This window comes from Mustelus asterias, chromosome 3 (assembly GCF_964213995.1).
Source record: "Mustelus asterias chromosome 3, sMusAst1.hap1.1, whole genome shotgun sequence".
Lineage (NCBI taxonomy): Eukaryota > Metazoa > Chordata > Chondrichthyes > Carcharhiniformes > Triakidae > Mustelus > Mustelus asterias.
In genome coordinates this window covers 7,394,508-7,419,593 of record NC_135803.1, presented here as the reverse complement: position 1 = coordinate 7,419,593, position 25,086 = coordinate 7,394,508, and the positions used below count along the sequence as shown (strand labels likewise).

General features: G+C 48.5%; 1 protein-coding gene across 3 annotated transcripts in view; it reads right to left on the bottom strand.

The window, feature by feature from the left end:
* Nucleotides 1–948: 948 nt before the first annotated feature.
* The window catches only part of fgf12a (fibroblast growth factor 12a), a 592,060-nt gene continuing 567,922 nt past the window's right edge, over nt 949–25,086 (bottom strand). For all 3 annotated transcript variants that reach the window (XM_078201541.1, XM_078201553.1, XM_078201546.1), the window contains one exon: nt 949–1,070. In XM_078201541.1, coding sequence (XP_078057667.1) covers nt 949–1,070 — 122 coding nt within the window. The remainder of the gene's footprint in view (nt 1,071–25,086) is intronic.

The window sequence follows — 25,086 nt, the reverse complement described above, 5'->3', positions numbered from 1 at the left end:
CCCAGCGTGCGGGGAAGGAGGTTTTGAATTGTGGTTGTCAAAATAGTGCAGACTTGGATCACTCAACACATATGGACACAGTAGACGCAGATCTGGTTCCTACCTTGTCTACTCTCAAAGGAAGGGTCTAGCTTACTTTCAGAGAGAGGACAGAGACTTGGAATTGGGTAAGAGCTTCCACGGTGGGAATGAGTGTGGGGTTGGAGGTGGAGGATTGGGGTTTGGGGGCGGGTGGGGGGAGGGGAGGTGGGGGGTGAGAGGTGGGGGGAGGGGTGAAAATCAAATGAAATGCAGTCTATTTCCCAGAGGCCAATTGTCCACCAAGCCAAAGGATGTAGTGGCCTTCGTACCCAATAAGAGTTGGACATCCTCTTTATGAGTGACCAGATGTCCTTTCCTTCCCTAGTACTGGAGCATCACTAAGATGGCATGGAACGTTCTGGATCATGACAGAGTTGGTTGGCCCAGTTAAGATGCGGCTAACATCATCAGAACACAGAGCCCTGCGTCTGCTGTCTGAATGGACTGTGATGGGTTGTTTCCTCAGGTGAAAAGAATGGAATAAGCGTGGTGGTTTCTAAACAAAATCCTCTCTTCAGCTTTAAGATTTTCACCAGTTGAGAAGCCAGAAAGGCCTTTGGATTCAGAGGGATATTTGTTTCAAATCTCAAAACGTGGAGGGTAAATTAAGTTTCTTTTTTTTTCTTTATTTAATGTTTCGTAGATGACTTTACCACAGAGTGGAGAGTTTTGCATAAGAGGAAACAGAATGAAAATCAAGTCCTGATTTAATGTCTCTTTTTTCTTTCAGGCAATGGCTTCATCAGTTCGTCTAAAGGAGTGCGTGTTCCAAAAAATCCTCTCTCCTGGATTCTTTTTCTCTATAATTAAATTCTTTTTAAGTTGTGCATATGGGTCCAGTTCAGCTTGCTGGTTGCCTTGCTCCTGCTATGTGGACTCCTCTTGGTTGACGACCTTGCCTCCATTCATGGTTGGCGTTCCTGAACTCTTCCGTGAGCGTCCCGCTTTGTCCCCTATTTCATGCATCGATGGCTCTCTGTACATGCAAACTGGAAAAGAGAAAAGAAAGAAAACATCGTGAGGTGAACCTCAGATCCACTCCTTCCCTGATACAATAAAAACCTCACAATCAGCGGAATTTCCTGCCCAATGGTGCGGGTGCTGATGTGGAAACCATGGCATTATCCCTCAGAGTCCCTGAGGGCTCCTCCACTCTGAGTGGAATTAACGGTTAATTCTTACATCCTCACAGAGCAACGTGCAAACATTCTTATATTGGCAACTGCAAGCAGTTTAACGTCACAGAGGCACAGAATGGTTACAGCACAGAAGGAGACCATAAGACCATAAGACATAGGAGCAGAAGACGACCATTTTCCTGCCTTCTCCCCATAACCCTTCAACCCATTACCAATTAAAAATCTGTCTAACTCCTCCTTAAATTCACTCACTGTCCCAGCATCCACCGCACTTTGGGATAGTGAATTCCACAGATTCACAACCCTTTGGGAGAAGTAGTTTCTCCTCAACTCTGTTTTAAATTTGCTACCCCTTATCCTAAGACTATGACCTCTCGTCCTAGAATGCCCCACAAGAGGAAGCATTCGCTCCCCGTCTACTTTATCCATACCTTTTATCATCTTGTATACCTCAATTTGATCTCCCCTTATTCTTCTAAATTCCAGAGAGTATCGGCCTAAACTGTTCAATCTCTCTTCATACGACAAACCCCTCATCTCTGGAATCAATCTAGTGAACCTCCTCTGAACTGCCTCCAATGTCACTGCATCTTTCCTCAAATACGGGGACCAAAACTTGTATAGTTGCAACAATACTTCCTTATCTTTATATTCTATTCCTTTAGCTCTAAATGCCAACATTCCATCTTTATTATCTGCTCTACCTGCATGCTAGTTTTCTGAGACTCATTTCTTGTCTTCTCTCTCCGTCCCCAGTAACACACTGGGGGAACTGGCTGTTTCTCCTCCGGGTAATAAAGATGGAATGCTCGGATGTTGCCGCTCCCTATGTTTGCCGGGGAAGGAGTTAATTGGGAGTCGCTTTGGGTGTGTGGCAATGCGTGGTTTTAAAATTTATGAAAAAAACCTAACCAGTTGCCTGTGGAGCTGACAGAGTGTTTGCTGCCAAGATGCTACGAACTCCTTGTCACTTAGATTTCTGCAGCTGTGCCTCAAGTGAGAGAATTCTTTCAGAAAAGCTTCTTTCTGGCATGGTTTTCCCTTTCAAATTGCTGCGACACACTCCTTCCACCTAAGCTCCGAATATCCAATTCCACACAATCGCTCTGCTCCCGGCTGATTCATTCCCTCACCTCCTACTTCATTTCCTCCCACAACCGACATGTTTTCATCCTGGTGTCAATTAGTGATTGTATATATATTCTATCTGTGATGTGTTTTTTGTGTTTAAAACTCTTGTTTCTGTCCGAATACGCTCCCCAGAAGCGCCACACTGTATTTTACTGTATTAAAAGGGCTAAATAAATAAAAGGTATAACTTGCATTTATAAAGCACTTTTAAAAACCTCAGCATTTCACAAAGCACCATTCAGCAAGTGAAGTGCTTTTGAAAGACAGTCACTGCTTTTGGAAACATTGCAGCCAGTTGGCACACGGTAAACTCCCCCAAACAACAATGTGATAAGTGATCAGAGATAAGGGCCATTATTTCCTGGCCATTCACGCCTCGCCATTGCAAGCGAAGACGAGGAGTGTGGCACTCAGCCAGATTTCCGTTCGCTGCAGCGGGACTGGAGAATCCCGCTGGCACAAACGGCTGGAAAAAATTCCGGCCCATCTGTTTCGGCAGTGTTGGTAAAGGGGAAAGTATTAGCCCCAGGACATTGGGGAGAACACACCGGCCCTTGTTTGAGACACGACCAGGGGATCTTTGCTATCGAACTGAGAAATAGCACCTGGAGAGAGCAACATTCCCTCAGAGAGGAACCTGAGCCTTCCCCAGGTGTCTGGAGTGAGAAGTGGACCTAGAACCAGTGCCTCAGACGTAGGAGTACTACCCACGGAGCTACCACTGACAGCTGCAAGTTAGTGCCGGTAAAAAGAAAACAAGCTTGTGATTGAAGTGGAAGATAGAGAGGAATTTGAGAAAGCCCCTGTCACCAACACATTATTATTCACTGACTCTGCAAATCCCTCAAATTAATATTTGATGAGTGCGCAAGTGTTACACATGAATATTTGATGGCTGAATATTAATGTTTAACTCACACAAAAACATAAAGAAAAGAGTTCAATGTTGTCATGATCTCAGCAATTACTGAAAGTTTCCAAGAAGTTTTTATCACATTTATTTTTTAATGTAACTTGCTTTAGCAAATCAGAGAGGATGTTAGTGCCGGAAAAAAGAAATATCTCACTATTTCAGCAACCAGGACAGGTTTTAAACACACCGACGGCAGGAACATATTAGATACAGAGTAAAGCTCCCTCTACACTGTCCCCATCAAACACTCCCAGGACAGGTACAGCATGGGGTTAGATACAGAGTAAAGCTCCCTCTACACTGTCCCCATCAAACACTCCCAGGACAGGTACAGCACGGGGTTAGATACAGAGTAAAGCTCCCTCTACACTGTCCTCATCAAACACTCCCAGGACAGGTACAGCACGGAGTTAGATACAGAGTAAAGCTCCCTCTACACTGTCCCCATCAAACACTCCCAGGACAGGTACAGCACGGGGTTTGATACAGAGTAAAGCTCCCTCTACACTGTCACCATCAAACACTCCCGGGACAGGTACAGCACGGGGTTAGATACAGAGTAAAGCTCCCTCTACATTGTCCCCATCAAACACTCCCAGGACAGATACAGCACGGGGTTAGATACAGAGTAAAGCTCTCTCTGAAGTGTCCCCATCAAACACTCCCAGGACAGGTACAGCACGGGGTTAGATACAGAGTAAAGCTCCCTCTACACTGTCCCCATCAAACACTCCCAGGACAGGTACAGCACGGGGTTAGATACAGAGTAAAGCTCCCTCTACACTGTCCCCATCAAACACTCCCAGGACAGGTACAGCACGGGGTTTGATACAGAGTAAAGCTCCCTCTACACTGTCACCATCAAACACTCCCGGGACAGGTACAGCACGGGGTTAGATACAGAGTAAAGCTCCCTCTACATTGTCCCCATCAAACACTCCCAGGACAGATACAGCACGGGGTTAGATACAGAGTAAAGCTCCCTCTACACTGTCCCCATCAAACACTCCCAGGACAGGTACAGCACGGGGTTAGATACAGAGTAAAGCTCCCTCTACACTGTCCCCATCAAACACTCCCAGGACAGGTACAGCACGGGGTTTGATACAGAGTAAAGCTCCCTCTACACTGTCACCATCAAACACTCCCGGGACAGGTACAGCACGGGGTTAGATACAGAGTAAAGCTCCCTCTACATTGTCCCCATCAAACACTCCCAGGACAGATACAGCACGGGGTTAGATACAGAGTAAAGCTCTCTCTGAAGTGTCCCCATCAAACACTCCCAGGACAGATACAGCACGGGGTTAGATACAGAGTAAAGCTCCCTCTACACTGTCCCCATCAAACACTCCCAGGACAGGTACAGCACGGGGTTAGATACAGAGTAAAGCTCCCTCTACACTGTCCCCATCAAACACTCCCAGGACAGGTACAGCACGGGGTTTGATACAGAGTAAAGCTCCCTCTACACTGTCCCCATCAAACACTCCCAGGACAGGTACAGCACGGGGTTTGATACAGAGTAAAGCTCCCTCTACGCTGCCCCTTTAATGTGTATCAGACCTTGACTAAGAAGAGATCCTCACTGCACCAACACCTCATTTTCTGGCGATGCACAAAGCGAATAAGTATTCAGAAAATGTATCAAAAAAATGTAACCTTTATCTCAAAAAAATTCTTGTTTCTTGCTGAGTTTCGGTGCATACTGAGGTTAAGAAGTATTTGAAATAATATTGGGTGCGGTTTACCAGACCCGTTAGGCCAGGGTGCAAATCATGTAATGACCTTTAACTCACACGAGCGGCCGGGATTTGCGGCACTGAGATCTCAGTTTGTGATCATCCTCTCTGCCCACCGGTGACATAATCAGGTTCACAGCCAGAATGGGCTCAGCGTAAAGCTCTATCCAGAGACTTGCCCCTTGCTGGGACACTGGGCACTTTGAGTGCCCCTCAGGGCACTGGCAGGGGGCAATGTCAGAGGCACTGGCAAGAGGCAATGCCGTGGTGGGGATCACCCTCTTCCACTGGTGGTGTTCTCCTTCTGCCTGTGTGTGGGGGGTTCACCTTATCCATGTGGTGTTGGGGAGGGGGTGCAGGGGGGAGTTTGAGGGGAGTGGATGGTATTTTGGGTGGGAGGGGTCCCCTTCTGCGTGTGGGAGTTGGGGTTGCTCCCCTTATCCACTGGGGGGTCCTAATCCAGGGGGGTGGGTGCCCATGTCTGATTTGGGGGTGGGATGTCCTGTTTTTTTTGATGGGGGCGGGAGGTTGACCTTAAATTTAACTTTGAGCTCAGTGCGCCCTTAAAAAATGGGGGCCTTGATCTCAGATTCCCATTGTTACTGGTGTACTTAGGTCCCGCCCCTCCAGCTGGTTGTCTGATCCTCACCTGCACTCTGGGTGCCATTAAATCAGACAGGAAATGGCGGCCGGTGAGTTTCACGCAGTTTTTCCCGCCTGAGCCAATACTGTGTAATATTGGGAAGATTGCACCCATTGATTCCTAAGCCTGATTTCATTGTTCCCAACTCTTCCAGCCCTCATCCATTTATTTTAGCTATGGACATAAATAATAAAGTGCAATAGACTACGCTAAAAAATAATTCCAGATTTGAAAGCGTGTAAGACAGGGAGAGAGTGTGGACAGTGGGGAGAGGAGTGCAGGGAAGAGGGTAATGAACTAACTCTGTGGGTTCACATCATTCTGAGAAAAATTATTATGTCACAGGGAAACGGGCAAGTGATTTGTTGGTGAGTATTTATCTTCCAAAACTTATATAATTTATTCATAATTGTAAGGTTTTTAATTCATAGTTATAAAATTTACTCGCAGTGGTAATGAAGCAGAGTTAATCAGTCATGTCATAGTTCAAGACCTACTGGGAAATAGTGATCATAATACCACATTAAGTTTGAAGGTTACAAAGTCCAATCACAAACATGATTCTTAAACTTAAACAAAGCCAATTTTGGTTAACCAAAAGATATGGAATGTTCAACTTAAATACACTTCATTGAAAAACAAAACCTCAGCAGGAATACCCCATCCGTGGCTCACTCAGGAAATTAAGGATAGTATTAGATTAAAAGAAGAGGCTTATTTTGCTGCAAAAGAACTGTCGCATGTGTGAGGATTGGGAGTGTTCTGCAAACCAGCAGAGGCCACCGAAATATTGATACTCAGGGGACAAAATAAAAATATGAGTGTGAGCCAGTCACTAATATAAAAACTGATTGTAAGAGCTTTTATATGCCTAAACAAAAGGAAAAGAGTAGCTAAAGTAAACATTGGTTCCTTCAAAGCAGGAGAAATGATCATGGGGAATGAGGAGATGGCAGGCACACTGAACAAATATTTTGTGTCTCTTTTCACAATTGAAGATACATTTTTCATAGCAGAAATAGTCAGAACTTAGGGGCTAAGAAGAGTGAGGAACTTAAAGAAATTAATGTTGGCAGAGAAAAAAGTATTGGAGAAATTTAAGTGACTAAAATCTAACAAATCTCTGGGTTCTGATGTCCTAAACCCTAGAAATCTACAAGACAATAACAGCGGAGATAGTGAATGTGTGTCTATGATGGACCAAAATCACTTAGATTCTGGAACAGTTCCATTAGATTGGAAGTTGGCAAATGTTACAGTGCTTTTTGAGAAAGCAGGTAGAGGGAAAATAGTGAACTACAGGCCGGTTAGTCTAACATCAGTTGTTGGGAAAAAATTGGAATCTGTTATTAAGGAAATCTTAACAACTTTTTTTTATTCATTCATGGGACATGGGCATTGCTGGCTGGCTGGCATTTATTGTCCATCCTAGTTGCCCTTGTTGAGAGGGCAGTTGAGAGTCAACCACATTGCTGTGGCTCTGGAGTCACATGTTATTGGAGCTCCGAAAGCTTGTGTGGCTTTTGCTACCAAATAAACCTGTTTGACTTTAACCTGGTGTTGTTAAACTTCTTACTGTGTCACATGTAGGCCAGACCAGGTAAGGACAGCAGATTTCCTTCCTTAAAGGACATTAGTGAACAAGATAGGTTTTCCCGACAATTGACAATGGTTTCATGGTCATCAGTAGATTCTTAATTCCAGATCGTCTCTATTGAATTTAAATTCCACCATCTGCTGTGGTGGGATTCAAACTTGGATCCCCAGAACGTTAGCTGAGTTTCTGGATTATTATTCTAGCGATAATACCATTCGGCCATCGCCTCCCATTTAGCAAAGGTTGGTTACTGGGCCTCCGTCAACACACCATGTCCGCATTAATAAACTTAATTCCTGCAATGAAGGAATGGCATTAATTGGTTTTGTCTGTTTTATAAATAGGCAGAAAAAAATAGCCTGACCCTGATTTCAGTCCCAAACCCACCTTTCAGCTGCCAGGGTACCATGCTCTGAAATTCCCTCCCTACATCTCTCTAGCTCTCTCACCTCATTAAAAGTCATTTCCTAAATCAATCCCTCTTTGACCAGGCTTTTTATCACCTACCTTAATATTGCCACATGTGGCTCGTGTCCAATCTTGCTGTGAATCTTTACAATGTTAAAGGTCCTCTAGAAATGCAAATGTTGTTCTTGTTATCTTATTTTCTAGAGTCTGATATATATGTATTGCAATGCTTCCTCCATTTTACTTCCAAATTACGTACTTTTATTTATTACCACTGCTGCGAAGGACTTTAAAGACTTGGTTTACCTCTTCCAAACTCTTTTTGCCCGTTTAGCTAACTCTAGCATTAGTACCCATCAGAGCAGCAAGTATCTGACACTCGTCACTCATCCTGGTCCAACACATCCGTACTCTTTGGAAAACTGAAGGCTTCAAGTTCCAGCCAGCGTTCCAAACCAGGCCTCAGCAATGATATATTCAAATGGACTCCCTCAGTTAATGTCGCTAAAACACTAAGACGTTGTTGTTTGTTTGAGCTTGCTGTGCATAATTGCTGCACTTATTACACTATAATAGCGATTACACTTCAGAAAGTGTTTCATTGGCTGTCAAAGCTACCTCATTGAATGTTTTAAGGCAGAGATAGATAGATTTTTGAACAGTAAAGGAATTAAGGGTTATGGTGAGCGGGCGGGTAAGTGGAGCTGAGTCCACGAAAAGATCAGCCACAATCTTATTGAATGGCGGAGCAGGCTCGAGGGGCCAGATGGCCTCCTCCTGCTCCTAGTTCTTATGTTCTTAAGTGCTTTGGAATGTTCCAAGATTGCGAAAGGCACTCAAGCCCTTGTTTATCTTTTGTTCTCATTGGTTTTTGGCCCCACTATTCGTTCTGCTTACACAAGAGCTACCTCAGCAACTTGCCACCAACTCAGTTAGCCATTGTACTCCAAACATTTCAGCAACTTCCAAAACAGCTCAGAATTTAACCCAACAGGAATATTTGCAGCATCCTCGCAGAATCACCTAACCCGACATTGTTACAGCAGAGGGAGAGGGGAAGAGGGAGAGAGAGAGAAAGAGGGAGTGAGAGGGAGAGAGAGAAAGAGAGAGAGAAAGAGAGGAGGGCAGAGGGAGAGAGAAAGAGAGAGTGAGAGAAAGAGGAAGAAAGAGAGAGACAAAGAGGGAGAGGGAGAGAGAGAGGGGGGCAAGGGAGAGAGAGGGAGAGAGAGAGAGAGAGAGAAAGAGAGAGAAAGAGAGTGAGAGAAAGAGGAAGAAAAAGAGAAAGAGAGAGAGGGAGAGAACGAGAGAGGGAGAGAGAGAGAGAGAGAAAGAGAGGGAGAGGGAGAGAGAGAGAGAACGAGAGAAAGGGAAAGAGAGAGAAAGAGTGAGAGAAAGAGAAAGAGGAAGAGAGAGAGAAAGAGAGAGAGAAAGTATGGGAGAGAGAGGGAAAGAGAGGTAGAGAAAGAGAGAGAAAGAGAAAGAGAGACAGAGAGAGAAAAAGAGAGAGAATGAGGAAGAGAGAGAGAAAGAGAGAGTGAATGTGTGAGAGAGAGGGATAGAGAGAGAGAGAAAGGAAAATGGAAGCCCAGTAGCTACAACTTTGACATTGATGGTTATTCTGGTGAGCCATTGAATCGGAACAAATAAATTCTTAGAGACACACACCCGTTTACCGCACTCAAACACTGTACATCCAGGATTATCACAAAGCAGTTAATAAATTGTCTCACAGGTTGTTAGATATATAAAAGCAGTGAAGCATGTCAGCTGGATCACAGGAGTACACGGTTTACGATACACCTTTACAGTACAGTAAGGGAACACATGTACAAAAGAGAAAATGAGCAACAAAGAGTCACAGAACAGAGGGTTCAAGCACATTGACAAAGCCATCATACAGAGTTCAACATAGATACTGTGAGGATACAAAGAAGCATAATTAGCAATTTCAACACGCATGTTAGTTACACATGAATGGGAATTACAACCGTAGCAACAACAGCATCCTTCCATTGACCGGGATAGACTGACAAACATCCGCTTGTGTACAAATTGAGCTGAAATCACCACCTGAAGTTTCAGAAACCCATTTTTAAAAAAAAGGTTCACTTACACTTCAAGGAACGATTCTTTGAAATTTAGCGTGTGAAATCTGTACAGACTAAAAGCAGTCGCAGTGTCACTCAATCTTTGCACCTCTTTTCCTCAAGGAAGACAGGGATGTGTACAGGAATGCAGTTCACCCTGCCACTGCCAAGGTACTGACTCTCTCCCTCGTGGCTCGCTGGGTAACACTCTCTCCTCTGGGTCAGAGATCCTTGGGTCCAAGTTCCTCTCCAGGGACCTGAGCCCATAATCCAAGCCAGCACACTGCCAGTGGCAGTACTGAGGGAGTGCTGCACTGCCAGGAGTGCTGTCTTTTGGATGAAGTGTTAAACCGACCTATCCATGTTTATTTATGCGACTGGACATCAGCAGATAAACACTTCAATGCTTTAGCACTTTCTCTGCAACCATTCAGGAAAATGCATTACGTACTCACAAGTATCGCACAACACATTGTTGATGCAAAGTGTCCTGTTGGACACCATTACGATTTTGACAGATAAATGGATTGCTTTATCTACATGCAACAATTTCTAAATATATAACACTTTGATGAAGAAAAATGGCAGAAGGCTCTTCATCGGAATGGTTATTAAACAACATTTGACATGGGGAAAGTCACCAGGGCACTGGTCGGAGAGGTAGATCTTAAAGTGCAGCCTAAAGGAGGTGGGAGAATTGGAGCGATGGAGAAATTGAGGAAGGGGTTTCCAGAATTTATTTTCTAGATTGCAGATGAGCCCAAGAAGCCAGAATTGAAAGACAGCAGAGATCTCAGAGGGTTGTGGACTGGAGGGCTTTATGGAGATGTGGGGAATGGAAGGGGGGTGGTGGGTGCGGGGGGTTGGGGGGGGGGGGGGAGGTTTGGATCAGATAAGCTGAGTCAGAGGTCGAGAGGCGATTGGGACTGTGATATCTGCGAAATATTACTGCACAGGAACATATGCCAAAGCGTGGTGCGCTGCACAGACCTTTCATCGATGAGACACTCATTTAGCAAAAGCAGTACATAACAGCAAAATATGAACAAAGAAGAAAAGTACGGCACAGGAACAGGCCCTTTGGCCGTCCAAGCCTGTGCTGATCATGATGCCCCAAAAAACTAAAAAACTTCTGCCCTTACTTAGTCCGTATCCCTCTATTCCCTCCCTATTCACGTACCCATCCAGACGCCTCTTAAATGTTGCTAATGTGCCTGCTTCCACCACCTCCTCTGGCAGCGCATTCCAGGCACCCACCACTCTCTGCGTGAAAAACTTCCCCCGCGCATCTCCCTTAAACTTCCCCCTCTCACCTTGAACCTGTGGCCCCCCTGTAATTGACACTTGCACCTTCGGAAAAAGCCTCTGACTATCCACCCTGTCTATGCTTCTCATAATTTTGTTGACCTCTATCAAGTCTCCCCTCAGCCTCCGTCTTTCCAGTGAAAACAATCCTAGTTTATTCAACCTCTCCTCATAGTCAACACCCTCGAGACCAGACATTCTTGATCTGTGCTGATTTCACTGATCTCTGTTGAGGCACGAGTTGAGACACATGTCAGCCCTAGAGAAGGAGGAAAGTCAGGTAGATTTCCTGCTCTTGCCCTCATGCCTAGTCACTAACATGATGGAAAATGTACATGTGCATGGATGAAGGGTGAGGACTAAGTTTCCATTGAGATGCTCTCTTACACGTCTCCCAGCTCTCTGTATCATCATCAATGTCAATACCTTCCGATGTCCAGGTCCAAAGCTGTGGAATTCCATCCCAAAACCTGGCTACCCCTCTTGCCTTCTTTAATTCTCTGCTTAAGACCAACCTCTTGGGACAAACTTTTGACTGACTATCCTAAATGTCCTCACTCTCCACCTCAAATTGCTTTTGCCCTATTACCCTCCTGGGAAGCAGCTTGGGTCTTTTCACTAAAAGTGTTTTTTAATTCATTAGGGCGGCACGGTGGCACAGTGCTTAGCACTGCTGCCTCAAGGTGCCGGGGATCCAGATTCAATCGTGGCCTCGGGTCACTGTCTGCATGGAGTTTGCACATTCTCCCCGTGTCTGCGTGGGTTCCCTCCGGGTGCTCCGGTTTCCTCCCACAAGATGTGCAGGTTAGGTTGATTGGCCATGCTAAATTGAGCATTAGTGTCAGGGGGGTTAGCAGGGTAAATACGTGAGGTTTTGGGGATGGGGCCTGGATGGAATTGTTGTCGGTGCAGACTCGATGGGCCGAATGGCCTCCTTCAGCACTGTAGATTCTATGATTTACGGGATGTGGGCATCGCTGGCTGGGCCAGCATTTACTACCCATCACTTACTGCCCTCCATTTCAGAGGGCAATTATGAGTCAATCCCATTGCTGTGGCTCTGGAGTCACATGTAGACCAGACCAGGTAAGGACGGTCGATTTCTTTCACTAAAGGACATTAGTGAACCAGATGGGTTTTTACGACAACCGACAATGGTTTCATGATCAACAGCAGACTTTTTAATTCCAGATTTTTGTTGAATTCAAATTTCACCGTGGTGGGATATGAACCAGGTCCCAGATTTGCCCTGGTCTCTAGACTACTAGACCGGGGACAACACCACTATGCCACCATCTCCCTCGTTATATAAAGTGTTGTAGTGATCTAGTGCACTGTCACATGAAAATGAGCCACTTGAACATGGTCCCAGGGGACAGACTGAAAGGAGGGAGGTAAGTTAAGGACAAGGGACATATTTTGTGTTTTGCCAGCGAGGAGTGGAGCAGTGACCACTTGCTGAGTCAATTAAATCCTGCGCTCACTAAATAATTTCACTGCAATTGACTCGGATGGATGATACAGAGGTGTACCGAGCCTGGGTGCATCATCATTTGATAAAGTGCTTTTAAATGATTAAGCTGGCGAGGTGCCGGTTCAGATGTGCTGCCTTTGGAATGTTGCTCTGTGCCCAACTTGCAGCATCTTGTTCGGGTTGGTGGGAAAAAACTCACAAAGCATTTTAACTTATTGAAAGGGTGAGAAGGTCTTTGGCGCAACCCCATTGAACCCAGCGCCAAGGGACCCGGGTTCGATTCCGGCCTTGGGTCACTGTCTGAGTGGAGTTTACACGTTCTCCCCGTGTCTGCAGAAGTTTCCTCCGGGTGCTCCGGTTTCCTTCCACAGTCTAAAGATGTGCAGATTGTCCATGCTAAATTGACTCTTAATGTTTACTTATTAGTCACAAGTAGGCTTACATTAACACTGCAATGAAGTTACTGTGAAATTCTCCTGGTCACCACACTCCGGTGCCTGTTCAGGTCAATGCACCCAAACCAGCACGTCTTTCAGACTGTGGGAGGAAACCAGAGCACCCAGAGGAAACCCATGCAGACATGGGGAGAACATGCAAACTCCGCATAGATAGTGACCCATGCTGGGAATCGAACCCAGGTCCCTGGCACTGTGAAGCAGCAGTGCTAACCATTGTGCCAAGATGTTTAGTGTCCCAGGATATGTAGGTTCAGGGATTAGCGGGGTAAATGCATGGGCAGTGGGGCAGGGGTGGGTCTGGGTAAAAAGATGCTCTGTTGGAGTTGGTGCAGGCTCGATGGGCCAAGTGGCCTCCTACTACACTGCAGGGATTCTACAGATAAAATTTTTGTTGGGTACAGATTTACAAAACCAAGGTGGGTAGAAGGAGTTAAAGACGGATCTGCCATGATCTGACTGAATGATGGAATAGGTTGGTAAGCTTAAAGGGCTTACTAGTCAAGGGATTACACTGGCAGTATTATTCAGAATTGACAGCACAGAAACAGGCCATTCAGCTCATTGTGCAGAAGTTTGTGCTCCACAAGAGCATCCTCCCAGTTTAGTGCTGTGTCCATGTATTTCTTTAGCTTCCCCCTAAATGCCACTCGCCTCAGTAACTCCACGTGGGATTGAGTTCCACATTCTCACCACTCTGGATAAAGAAACCCTGCCGTATCTTGGAACGTTGCTCACTCTTGGAACACATGAGATAGGAGCAGGGATAGACCGTACAGCTTGTCAAGCCTGCTCCGCCATTCAACACCATCATGGCTGACCTTGGCCTTCACTTTCCTGCCACTCCCCATATCCCTCGACTCCCAGAGGGATCAAATATCCATCTCCCGCAGTTTGAAACACAGTCAATGATGGAGCATCCATAACTCAGGATTCCAGAGATTCAAAACCCCTCGGGTGATGTAATTCCTTCTCATTTCAGTCCTAAATGATTAGCCCCGTACCCTGAGACTGGGCCCCGTTTTTTAGATTCCCCAGTCAGGGGAAACAACCTCTCAGTGTCCACTCTATCAATATCTTTGAGACACTTATCTTGCGAGGCTATGTCTATTAATTTTAATGGAGAAAAGCTCACAGGCTACCATGTTTCCAAGGCGTTCCCAGTGAGCAGAGCTCTCCCACTGGAGTGCCAGGATCTGGAATCATGGAATCTCGACAGTGCAGAAGGAGGACATTTGACCCATCGAGTCTGCACTCTAACAGAGCATCCTACCCAGGCATATCCCTGTAACCCCACGCATTTATCCCACTACTCCCCTTAACCTACACATTTTTAGACACGGAGGGAGAATTTAGCACGGCCAATCCACCTAACCTGCATGTCTTTTCAGACTGTGGGAGGAAACCAGAGCACCCGGAGGAAACCCACAAAGAGACAGGGAGAACATGCAGACTCCGCACAGACAATCACCCAAGGCTGGAATCGAACCCAGGTCCCTGGCACTGTGAGGCGGCAGTGCTAACCACTGTGCCACCGTGTTCAGTGATCAGCCATATTTGATGTTGCCACAGCTGAAGCACTGCGATAGATCGAGATTAGACAACGCTGGCACATCCCTCGAGAAATCAATGACCAGGTTCACTTCAAAACATTAGCGAGGGTGAATTTCAATCACTGATTTTAATTTTAAAAAAGCTTTTGAAAGTAGCTGTGTGACCTCAAACTAAAAACACAAGTGTGTAAGTTTCTTCCCTGATTGCTACACGTACGACCGGTTCACCGGGAACACGGACGCTGTGATAATGAACAAGACGGGACGGCCGCCTGCCCCTTCACCACTTCATGTCCTTCCAGTTGGTAATTTCGACAAGCAAAGGAGAAGCTGGCAGTGACATTGGATCCAACCCACAGGAACGCCAGGGTGGATTAAATGGGCTTTCCACATCAATCACGTTGACAGGAATTGTCTGTGAGTTTCTTTCCCACTGAGAGTAGCCCAGCGTTGGGTGAGGGTGTTGGATCCAGCTCTGAAATGTACTGTTGGAGAGAACGCTCAAGAAACACTTTGAGTTTCCATCAATGATCAGAACTGTTATTTAAAAGAGTGTAGGCGAAGCGGGTGGGAGAGGGGGAGGGGGGGGGGGAAGGGGATAGAACTTAGAACATTACAGCGCAGTACAGGCCCTTCGGCCCTCGATGTTGCGCCGACCAGTGGAACCAATCTAAAACCCCCCTAATCTACACTATTCCAATATCATCCATATGTTTATCCAATAACCATTTGAATGCTCTTAATGTTGACGAGTCCACTACTGCTGCAGGCAGGGCATTCCATGCCCTTACTACTCTCTGAGTAAAGAACCTACCTCTAACATCGGTCCTATATCTATCACCCCTCAATTTAAAGCTATGTCCGCTCGTGCTAGCCATCACCATCCGAGGAAAAAGGCTCTCACTATCCACCCTATCTATGGGGGTGGGGGTGGGGCCTGGGTGGGATTGTGGTCGGTGCAGACTCGATGGGCCGAATGGCCTCCTTCTGCACTGTAGGGTTTCTATGTTTCTATGTTTCTAATCCTCTGATCATCTTGTATGCCTCTATTAAGTCACCTCTTAACCTTCTTCTCTCTAACGAAAACAACCTCAAGCCCCTCAGCCTTTCCTCATACGATTTTCCCACAATACCAGGCAAAATCCTGGTAAATCTCCTCTGCACCCTTTCCAACACTTCCACATCTTTCCAATAATACGGCGACCAGAACTGTACGCAATACTCCAAATGCGGCCGCGCCAGAGTTTTGTACAGTTGCAGCATGACCTCCTGGCTCCGAAACTCAATCCCTCCACCAATAAAAGCTAACACACCGTACGCCTTCTTAACAACACTATCAACCTGGGTGCCAACTTTCAGGGATCTATGCACATGGACACCCAGATCCCTCTGTTCATCCACACTACCAAGTATCTTACCATTAGCCCAGTACTCTGTATTCCTGTTACTCCTTCCAAAGTGAATCACCTCACACTTCGCCGCATTAAACTCCATTTGCCACCTCTCAGCCCAGCTCTGCAGCTTATCTATGTCCCTCTGTAACCTGCCACTTGCCTCCGCACTGTCTCCAACTCCGCCGACTTTAGTGTCATCCGCAAATTTACTAATCCATCCTTCCACGCCCTCATCCAGGTCATTAAAAAAATGACAAACAGCAGTGGCCCCAAAATAGATCCTTGCGGTACACCACTAGTAACTGAACTCCAGGATGAATATTTCCCATCAACCACCACCCTCTGTTTTCTTACAGCTCGCCAATTCCTGATCCAAACCACTAAATCACCCTCAATCCCATGTGTCCGTATTTTCTGCAAAAGCTTACAATGGGGAACCTTATCAAATGCTTTGCTGAAATCCATATACACCACATCAACTGCTTTACCCTATCCTCCCTCTCCTCCCTATCCTCCCCCTCCTCCCTCTCCTCCCTCTCCTCTCCCTCCTCCCTATATAGGGATAGGGAGGGGGGGAGGATAGGGAGGGGGATGGGGATATGGAGGGGGGAAAGGGAGGGGGAGGGGGATAGGGAGGGGAAGGGCAAAGGGTGGGGGAGGGGGATAGGGAGGGGGAAGGAGATAGGGAGGGGAGGGGGATGGGGGAGGGGTTAGGAAGGGGGAAGGAGATGGGCGGGGGAGGGGATGGGGAGGGGGATAGGCAGGGGGAAAGGCAGGGGGAAAGGGAGGGGGACAGGGCAGGAGAAAAGATAAGGAGGGGGATAGATAGGGAGGAGGAAGCAAACAGAGAGGAGGGATGAGGGAGGAGATAGGGAGGACGAGAGGCCGGAAAGGGGAGAGGGATTTGGATAGGAGAAAAGATCAGGAGGAGGAAGAGGAGAGGGAGGAGGGAGAGGAGAGGGAGGATGGGGAGGAGGGGGAGGTTAGGGAGGAGGGGGAGGAGGGGGAGGATAGGGAGGAGGGGGAGGATAGGGATGAGGGGGAGGATAGGGATGAGCGGGAGGAGGGGAGGATAGGGATGAGGAGGGGGAGGAGGGGGAGGATAGGAAGGAGGGGGAGGATAGGAAGGAGGGGGAGGAGGGGCAGGATAGGGAGGAGGGGGAGGATAGGGAGGAGGGGGAGGAGGGGGAGGAGAGGGAGGATAGGGAGGAGGGGAGGAGAGGGAGGAGGAGGAGGAGAGGGAAGAGGGGGAGGATAGGGAGGAGGGGGAGTATAGGGAGGGGGGGAGGAGAGAGAGGATAGGGAGGAGGGGGAGGAGAGGGAGGAGAGGGAGGAGGGGGAGGATAGGGAGGAGGGGAGGATAGGGAGGGGGGGAGGATAGGGAGGAGAGAGAGGATAGGGAGGAGGGGGAGGAGAGGTAGGAGGGGGAGGAGCGGGATGAGAGGGAGGAGGGGGAGGATAGGGAGGAGGGGGAGGATAGGAAGGAGGGGGAGGATAGGAAGGAGGGGGAGGAGGGGCAGGATAGGGTGGAGGGGGAGGATAGGGAGGAGGGGGAGGAGAGGGAGGAGGGGGAGGAGGGGGAGGAGAGGGAGGATAGGGAGGAGAGGGAGGAGAGGGAGGAGGGGGAGGATAGGGAGGAGGGGGAGGAGAGGGAGGAGAGGGAGGAGGGGGAGGATAGGGAGGAGGGGGAGGATAGGGAGGGGGAGGAGAGGGAGGATAGGGAGGGGGAGGATAGGGAGGAGAGAGAGGATAGGGAGGAGAGGGAGGAGAGGTAGGAGGGGAGGAGCGGGAGGAGAGGGAGGAGGGGGAGGATAGGGAGGAGAGGGAGGAGGGGGAGGAGTGGGAGGAGAGGGAGTGGGGGAGGAGAGGGAGGATAGGGAGGGGGAGGAGAGGGAGGGGGAGGATAGGGAGGAGGGGGAGGAGAGGGAGGAGGGGGAGGAGAGGGAGGAGGGGGAGGAGTGGGAGGAGGGGGAGGAGGGAGGAGGGGAGGAGAGGGAGGAGGGGAGGAGAGGGAGGAGAGGTAGGAGGGGGAGGATAGGGAGGAGAGGGAGGAGAGGGAGGAGGGGGAGGAGTGGGAGGATAGGAGGGGGAGGAGGAGGAGAGGGAGGGGAGGAAGGATAGGAGGAGGGGGGAGGAGAGGAGGGGGAGGAGAGGGAGGAGGGGGGGGATAGGGAGAGGGGGAGGATAGGGAGGAAGGGAGGAGGGGAGGATAGGGAGGAGGGGGAGGAGGAGGAGGAGAGGGAGAAGGGGGAGGAGAGGGGGATAGGGAGGAGGGAGAGGAGAGGGGAGGAGAGGGAGGGGGAGGAGGGGGAGGAGGGGGAGGAGGGGGAGGATAGGGAGGAGGGGGAGGAGGGGGAGGAGAGGGAGGAGGGGGAAGAGAAGGAGGTGGGGGAAGAGGGGGAGGAGGGGGAGGAGGGGGAGGAGAGGGAGGAGGGGGAGGAGGGGGAGGGGAGAGGAGGGGGGGAGGAGAGGGAGGAGGGGGAGGAAGGAGATGACAATAAGGAGAGGATGGATGGTGATCAGATAGGATGGGGACCAGGGACTGGATGAGTAGAAGGGAGTGGATGTGGTGAAGGGATGGAGAGAATGGGGAGGAGGGGAGAGAACGAGTGAGGGGGGAGAGAATGAATGGGGGGGAGGGGAGATAACGAGTGGGGGGAGGGGAGAGAATGAGAGGGGAGGGGAATAGGGAGTGTGAAAATCGAATAACCTTTGGGCAACTTGCCAGATCACAACACCACACAGTAAGGTCACAATACCATCCACACCATGAGTGAAGGATTTACCCCCGAGGAGGGCTGACAGCAGCTTTGGGCAAAGGGTCAGGTTTAAAGGTGATTTTTGAAGGGGGTTATGGGGGTGGGGAGGGGAAGGAGTTTGACGGAGAATAGCCTTCAGCAGGGTGGAGGCTTCCTGACAATGGGGAGATGATTGGGAGCGATTGGGAGGCACACAGAGAGCTGGAGTGGGAGGAATGCAGGGTTTGGGGGTAGGATAGGGGCAACTGGATTAGGAAGCTGGAAGTGATGAATAGAAATGGGTAAGACTGAGCCCAGGAAGAGTTTAAAGATAAGGAGAAGGATTCTAAATTGAATGTGTTGGGAGATAGGGAGCCAGTGCAGTTCAGTAAGGATTGGGGTGTTGTTGAGCGGGGTTTAACGTGGGACAGGGAGCCTGTTGGAAGGACTTACTGAAACTGGAGTGTTTGGATGGTGGAGGAAGGCAGCGCGGAGATCACCGGAATGGTGAGTATTGAGGTGAGGACAACATAGGCGGATATTCTAATGGTGAACAGCTGCAGGAAAGGGGTGCAGCTGGATAATGTTACAGAGATAGTGGATGGTCTTTGTAGTGGAGAGCTCAGAATAGGAAGCTGCGGAGCAGGTTTGTTCTGAGCTGTTGAGATGGGATCGGGGATTCAAATGCAGAATTGAGAGTTGAAAGGCAGATATTACTGTAATGACTTTAATCAGTTAATTGAGGTGTGCCTGTTAGAATATGAGCTCCCTGATTAAGGGCCCATCTACAGATGGCAACGGGCGATCGAGGGGATCGTCCAACCCGACTGTCTGCCTCTCTACCGCAGCTATATTTGCAGCTGGGTGTCCCTGGAGCACAGTCCGAGGGCACAGTTGATGCCTTCCATGCCCGCTGGGCACCACAGGGGCTGGGGGGTGTATTATTGCCCCCTTTAATCACATTTTAATTTGATGTTTTAAGTTTGCTTTCTGCTTTGTCTTTTGTTTCGGGCGGTTCCCCTCCTTTTAGGGAGCTGCCCCTTTTGAGTTGTCGCGAAGTTAATTTGATTTTGTTTATTTGGTTGGGCATCAAAAGATGTCCCTGATTAAGGACCAAATTGATGGGCCAATCAGGGAGCTTCTTGCTCTGTATTTAACCAGGCGTGTCAGTTCCTCTGGGACTCTGAGTGTAGACGTTAACAGAAAGCCCTCTGTATGCTGCTGTCAGACTTGTAAATAAAGGGATTTTGGTGAAGGGACTTCTGCCTCCGAGGATTTATTACAATTACCAAGAGATGCTGACATGTTCAAGGAGATTGGAGGAGAAATGAAGGCTGGAGATTGCAGCGGAATTGAAAAGGACAGAAGGGTTACCGATGAATTCCTTCAGTGTTGAGGGAAAGGTGGTGATTTTGAAGGAGAGGCTGTAGTGCCGGAGGAAGGGGAACCATCGGTGCCAGTTAGCGGGGGGGGCGGTCAGGGAAGGTGGATTATGTGATTAGGAGTTGGGAAGTGGGGGGGGGGGGGGGGGGGGGGGGGTGGTGGTGGTGTGAGGGCGGGGGGAGGGGGGGTAGGGGGAGGGCGCTGGGGCGGGAAGGGGGCTGGGGTGGGGAGGGGGCTGGGGTGGGGAGAGGGGGTGGGGGGGGGGGGTGGTTGGAGAGGAGCTAAGAAGCTGCAGCAGGGAGATAGGAGCTTGTGGTTAAGGGAAGTTTCACCTTGGTGGGAAGCTGAGAGAGAAAAGCCAAAGAAAATAAATGACTGTAATTGAGAGATAATTTCCCTCCAGAGTATCGGTGACTTACAAGTTTCAAACTTCCTTTCCCACTTTCTCTAAATACAGAAATAAACAAGTCCACACAGCCCAACTGACTCACACACACACTCACACACAATCCCACACACAATCCCACACAGACACACACACTCACACACACACAAACTCACACACACAATCACACACACACAATCCCACACAGACACACACACAAACTCACACACACACTCACACAAACTCACACACACAATCCCACACACTCACACACACAATCCCACACACACACAATCCCACACAGACACACACACTCACACAAACTCACACACACAATCCCACACAGACACACACACTCACACACAATCCCACACACACAATCCCACACAGACACACAAACTCACACACACAATCCCACACACACAATCCCACACACAGAATCCCACACACACACAATCACACACACACAATCACACACACTCACACACAATCCCACACAGACACACACACTCACACACAATCCCACACAGACACACACACTCACACACAGACACACACACTCACACTCACACACACACTCACTCACAATCCCACACAGACACACACACTCACACACAATCCCACACACACACACACAGTCACACACACAAACTCACACACACAGTCACACACAATCACACACACACAATCCCACACAGACACACACACACACAAACTCACACACACAATCACACACACACAATCCCACACACTCACACACAATCCCACACAGACACACACACTCACACACAATCCCACACAGACACACACACTCACACACAATCCCACACAGACACACACACTCTCACACACACACACACACTCACTCTCACACACACACACACAATCACACACACAATCCCACACAGACACACACACTCACACACAATCCCACACGGACACACACACACACAAACTCACACACACAATCACACACACACAATCCCACACACTCACACACAATCCCACACAGACACACACACTCACACACAATCCCACACAGACACACACACTCACACACAATCCCACACAGACACACACACTCTCACACACACACACACACTCACTCTCACACACACACACACAATCACACACACAATCCCACACAGACACACACACTCACACACAATCCCACACGGACACACACAATCCCACACAGACACACACACTCACATACACACACACACAGTCAATCACACACACACAAACACACACACACACTCACACAGTCACACACACACAAACACACTCACACACACAATCCCACACAGACACACACAATCCCACACAGGCACACACACTTACACACAGTCACACACACACTCTCACACACACAATCCCACAGACACAATCACACACACACACACACAATCCCACACAGACACACACACTCACACACACACAATCCCACACAGACACACACATTCACACACACACACACAATCCCACACAGACACACACACTCATACTCACACACTCACACACAGACAATCCCATACAGACACACAGATACACAGACACACACACATACGGCAGAATCTTGTGCTGTCCACTGTATTGAATTTGGGGTACATTTAACTTGGCAGGAGGGTGGCTAGTTGGGACTCCCCTCCCCCCCCCTCCCCCATCCCGGTCCATCTCTACCCTGGTTAAGCCCATGGTGGGAAGGCCCATCCTGAGCCTCATCCCACTGCCACTGGAGACTCACTGTGCAGGAAGCCAGAAAAGCAAACACTGTTGGGGTTGCTTGAGGGCTGCCAGGGAGTCCGTCGTTCACTGATTGAGGGATCCGGCATCAAGAAGGAGACAGTTTGCTAAGAGGCACCTCCCTGACCTTGTTGCTGACACTCGGTTCCATCATCGCTCACCTATGCCTGGGTCTAGGGCGATCCTCGGTCTCGGGGTGGCTGTAGTACCGGCAGCAGCTACCTTGTCCCAGTGGCACTGCTGATCAATGAGAGCTGCTGGCTTCTGATTGGCCAGCCGTTCTTGGTGGCTTGGACCTTCCCCCCTCTGGGGGTATTTGATTCTGGGGCAAAGCCCGCCTCTGCTCAGCTAGGTGCCTGGCCCACACCTAATTTGAAGGGCATTCCCAAAAAGCAGAGACTTGGGGCCCACGGGCGAGATCCCATCACCTCCATTAAATAAACATTAAATACTCAAATATATATTTACATAATCTCACTCACGCATATATAGACACAATCTCACATATTCACACACACACATAATTAACAGCACGGTGGCACAGTGGTTAGCACTGCTGCCTCACAGCACCAGAGACACGGGTTCGATTCCCGGCTCGGGTCACTGTCTATGTGGGGTTTGCACATTCTCCCTGTGTCTGCATGGGTTTCCTCCGGGTGGTCCGGTTTCCTCCCACAGTCTGAAAGACGTGCTGGTTAGGGTGCATTGGCCGTGCTAAATTCTCCCTCAGTGTACCTGAACAGGCACTGGAGTGTGGCAACTAGGGGATTTTCACAGTAACTTCATTGCAGTGTTAACGTAAGCCGACTGTGACACGAATAAACTTGTACTCTCTCACACTCACATGTGCACGCAATCACAACACACAATTTTTTTACTCATCAATTGATTTTTCCATTTTTGAAATTAAACTCACCAGCTCTGATAAAACATTGCAATGCCATAAAAAATATAAAACATAATCTTCCCCTTCGCCCTGTGCTCACGCTATACGTGGACCCTTTCTCTTGGACAGTACTACTCGTATACATATCAGTTCTACAAGCTCTCCAATTATCATTCCTCTCCTCAGGTTCTACCCAAGTTCCAATCGCGTTTCCAAGGCTTTGCCTTCCACTCCACCAGGATTCTCTGCAGCTGTTGATCTGTTTGGATGCTCCCTCACCCTGACCTGTGATCCCCAGTTAATCCTCACCGTTCACCTTTGTGTGGTCCCCATCTCTGTTCTCACAAGTCCGTGAAGATGGGATGTGAATATATCTGATGAATAACCAATTGGGCCAATCTTTGCCAGGTCTGGTTGGAGTTCATGAAGTATTCATGGAATCATGGAATCTCTACAGTGCAGAAGGAGGCTGTTTGGCCTACTGAGTTTGCACTGATAACAATCCCACCCAGGCACTATCCCCGTAACCCCACATATTTACCCCGTTAATCCCTCTAACCTACACATGCCGGGACACTAAGGGGCAATTTAGCATGGCCAATGCACCTAATCCGCACATCTTTGGATTGTGGGAAGAAACCGGAACACTGGGAGGAAACCCACACAGATGCGGGGAGAATGTGCAGACTCTGTATAGACAGTGACCCAAGCTGGGAATCAAACACTCTCCTCTTACTAATTGCGTCAAATCCTGACATGAGGCTGTGTTTCAATCAAACACTTTGACATCCCATACCAAACGCAGAAAGGCTTTTAGCTCGTATTTAATTTTTTGTTGGGAACCTGATCCTTTTCTTGAATGGTAGTCCTTGACTCCTAAAACAATCGGTTACTGTTTACCCATTCCCTGGGCCAGCTACAAGTACTGCCTGACAGACACATACACAGGGAGACGGACTGTGCACCAACACCCCACCAATTATTTCTTCCATTCCATGGTTGGAAGGTCAAGGCTCTGTGACAATGTTCCCAATCCTCCAGGACAGGACGTGAAGCTAGATGTTCAGGGCTCTCCAGTGAACAATGATCTGGGGGAAAGGTGCATTAAAAAGGTCTTCTTTTCATTTGCTTTGGACAATTTCACGTATTAATTACATAAATATTGGAGACAGGAAAAGACGGCCATGTGACTGACACTGAAAAACCCGTCCAATCAATTACTGATCTTCAATTGGGTGAGGAGTGGTGGGTTGGAATGACGGACATGTCAGACAACCAATGGGGGGAGAGAGGGGGCAGGGCAGTTGTTGGCTGAACATCATGTGATGACAGTAAGAAGTCTCACAAAACCAGGGTAACCAGGTTAAAGGCTCACCTAATGAAGGAGCGGTGCTCCGAAAGCTCGTGCTACCAAATAAACCTGTTGGACTTTAACCTGGTGTTGTGAGACTTCTTACTGTGCCTATCCCAGTCCAACGCCGGCATCTCCATATCATGTACTGTGATGAGACAGCCAGGAGTACACCTGTGGTAAACCACTGATTAGCTTATTGCCTGTGTGTGTGTGACATGCCTGGACACGTCCCTGCCGGCCCTGCCCGGGACTCCTCCCCCCCGGTCCAGGTACAAAGGTGACTGCTCCCCACCCCCTGCCTCAGTCTCTGGACCAGTTCATCGGCATGGGTGTGCCCCAAGTCTTTTGCTAATAAAAGCCTATTTATTCTTGCATACAAACTAGTCTTTGCTTGATTGATAGTGCATCAACACCCAATCAAGGTTATGGAGTGATAGAATCTCCCAGTACTGTAGGAGGCCATTCAGCCTATTGAGCCTGTGCTGTCTCTTTGAAAGAACTATCCAATTTAGTCTCACACCCTGGGTTTTACCCCGTAACCCTGCAAGTTAGCTTCTGTTGTGTATGTGCTTAAATGTCCTTTGAAACGTTTTGTGGAACCTACTTCCATCACCCTTTCTGGTGGGGTTTAATGACACATGGCGGAAACATTTCTTCCCACTTTCCCTCAGG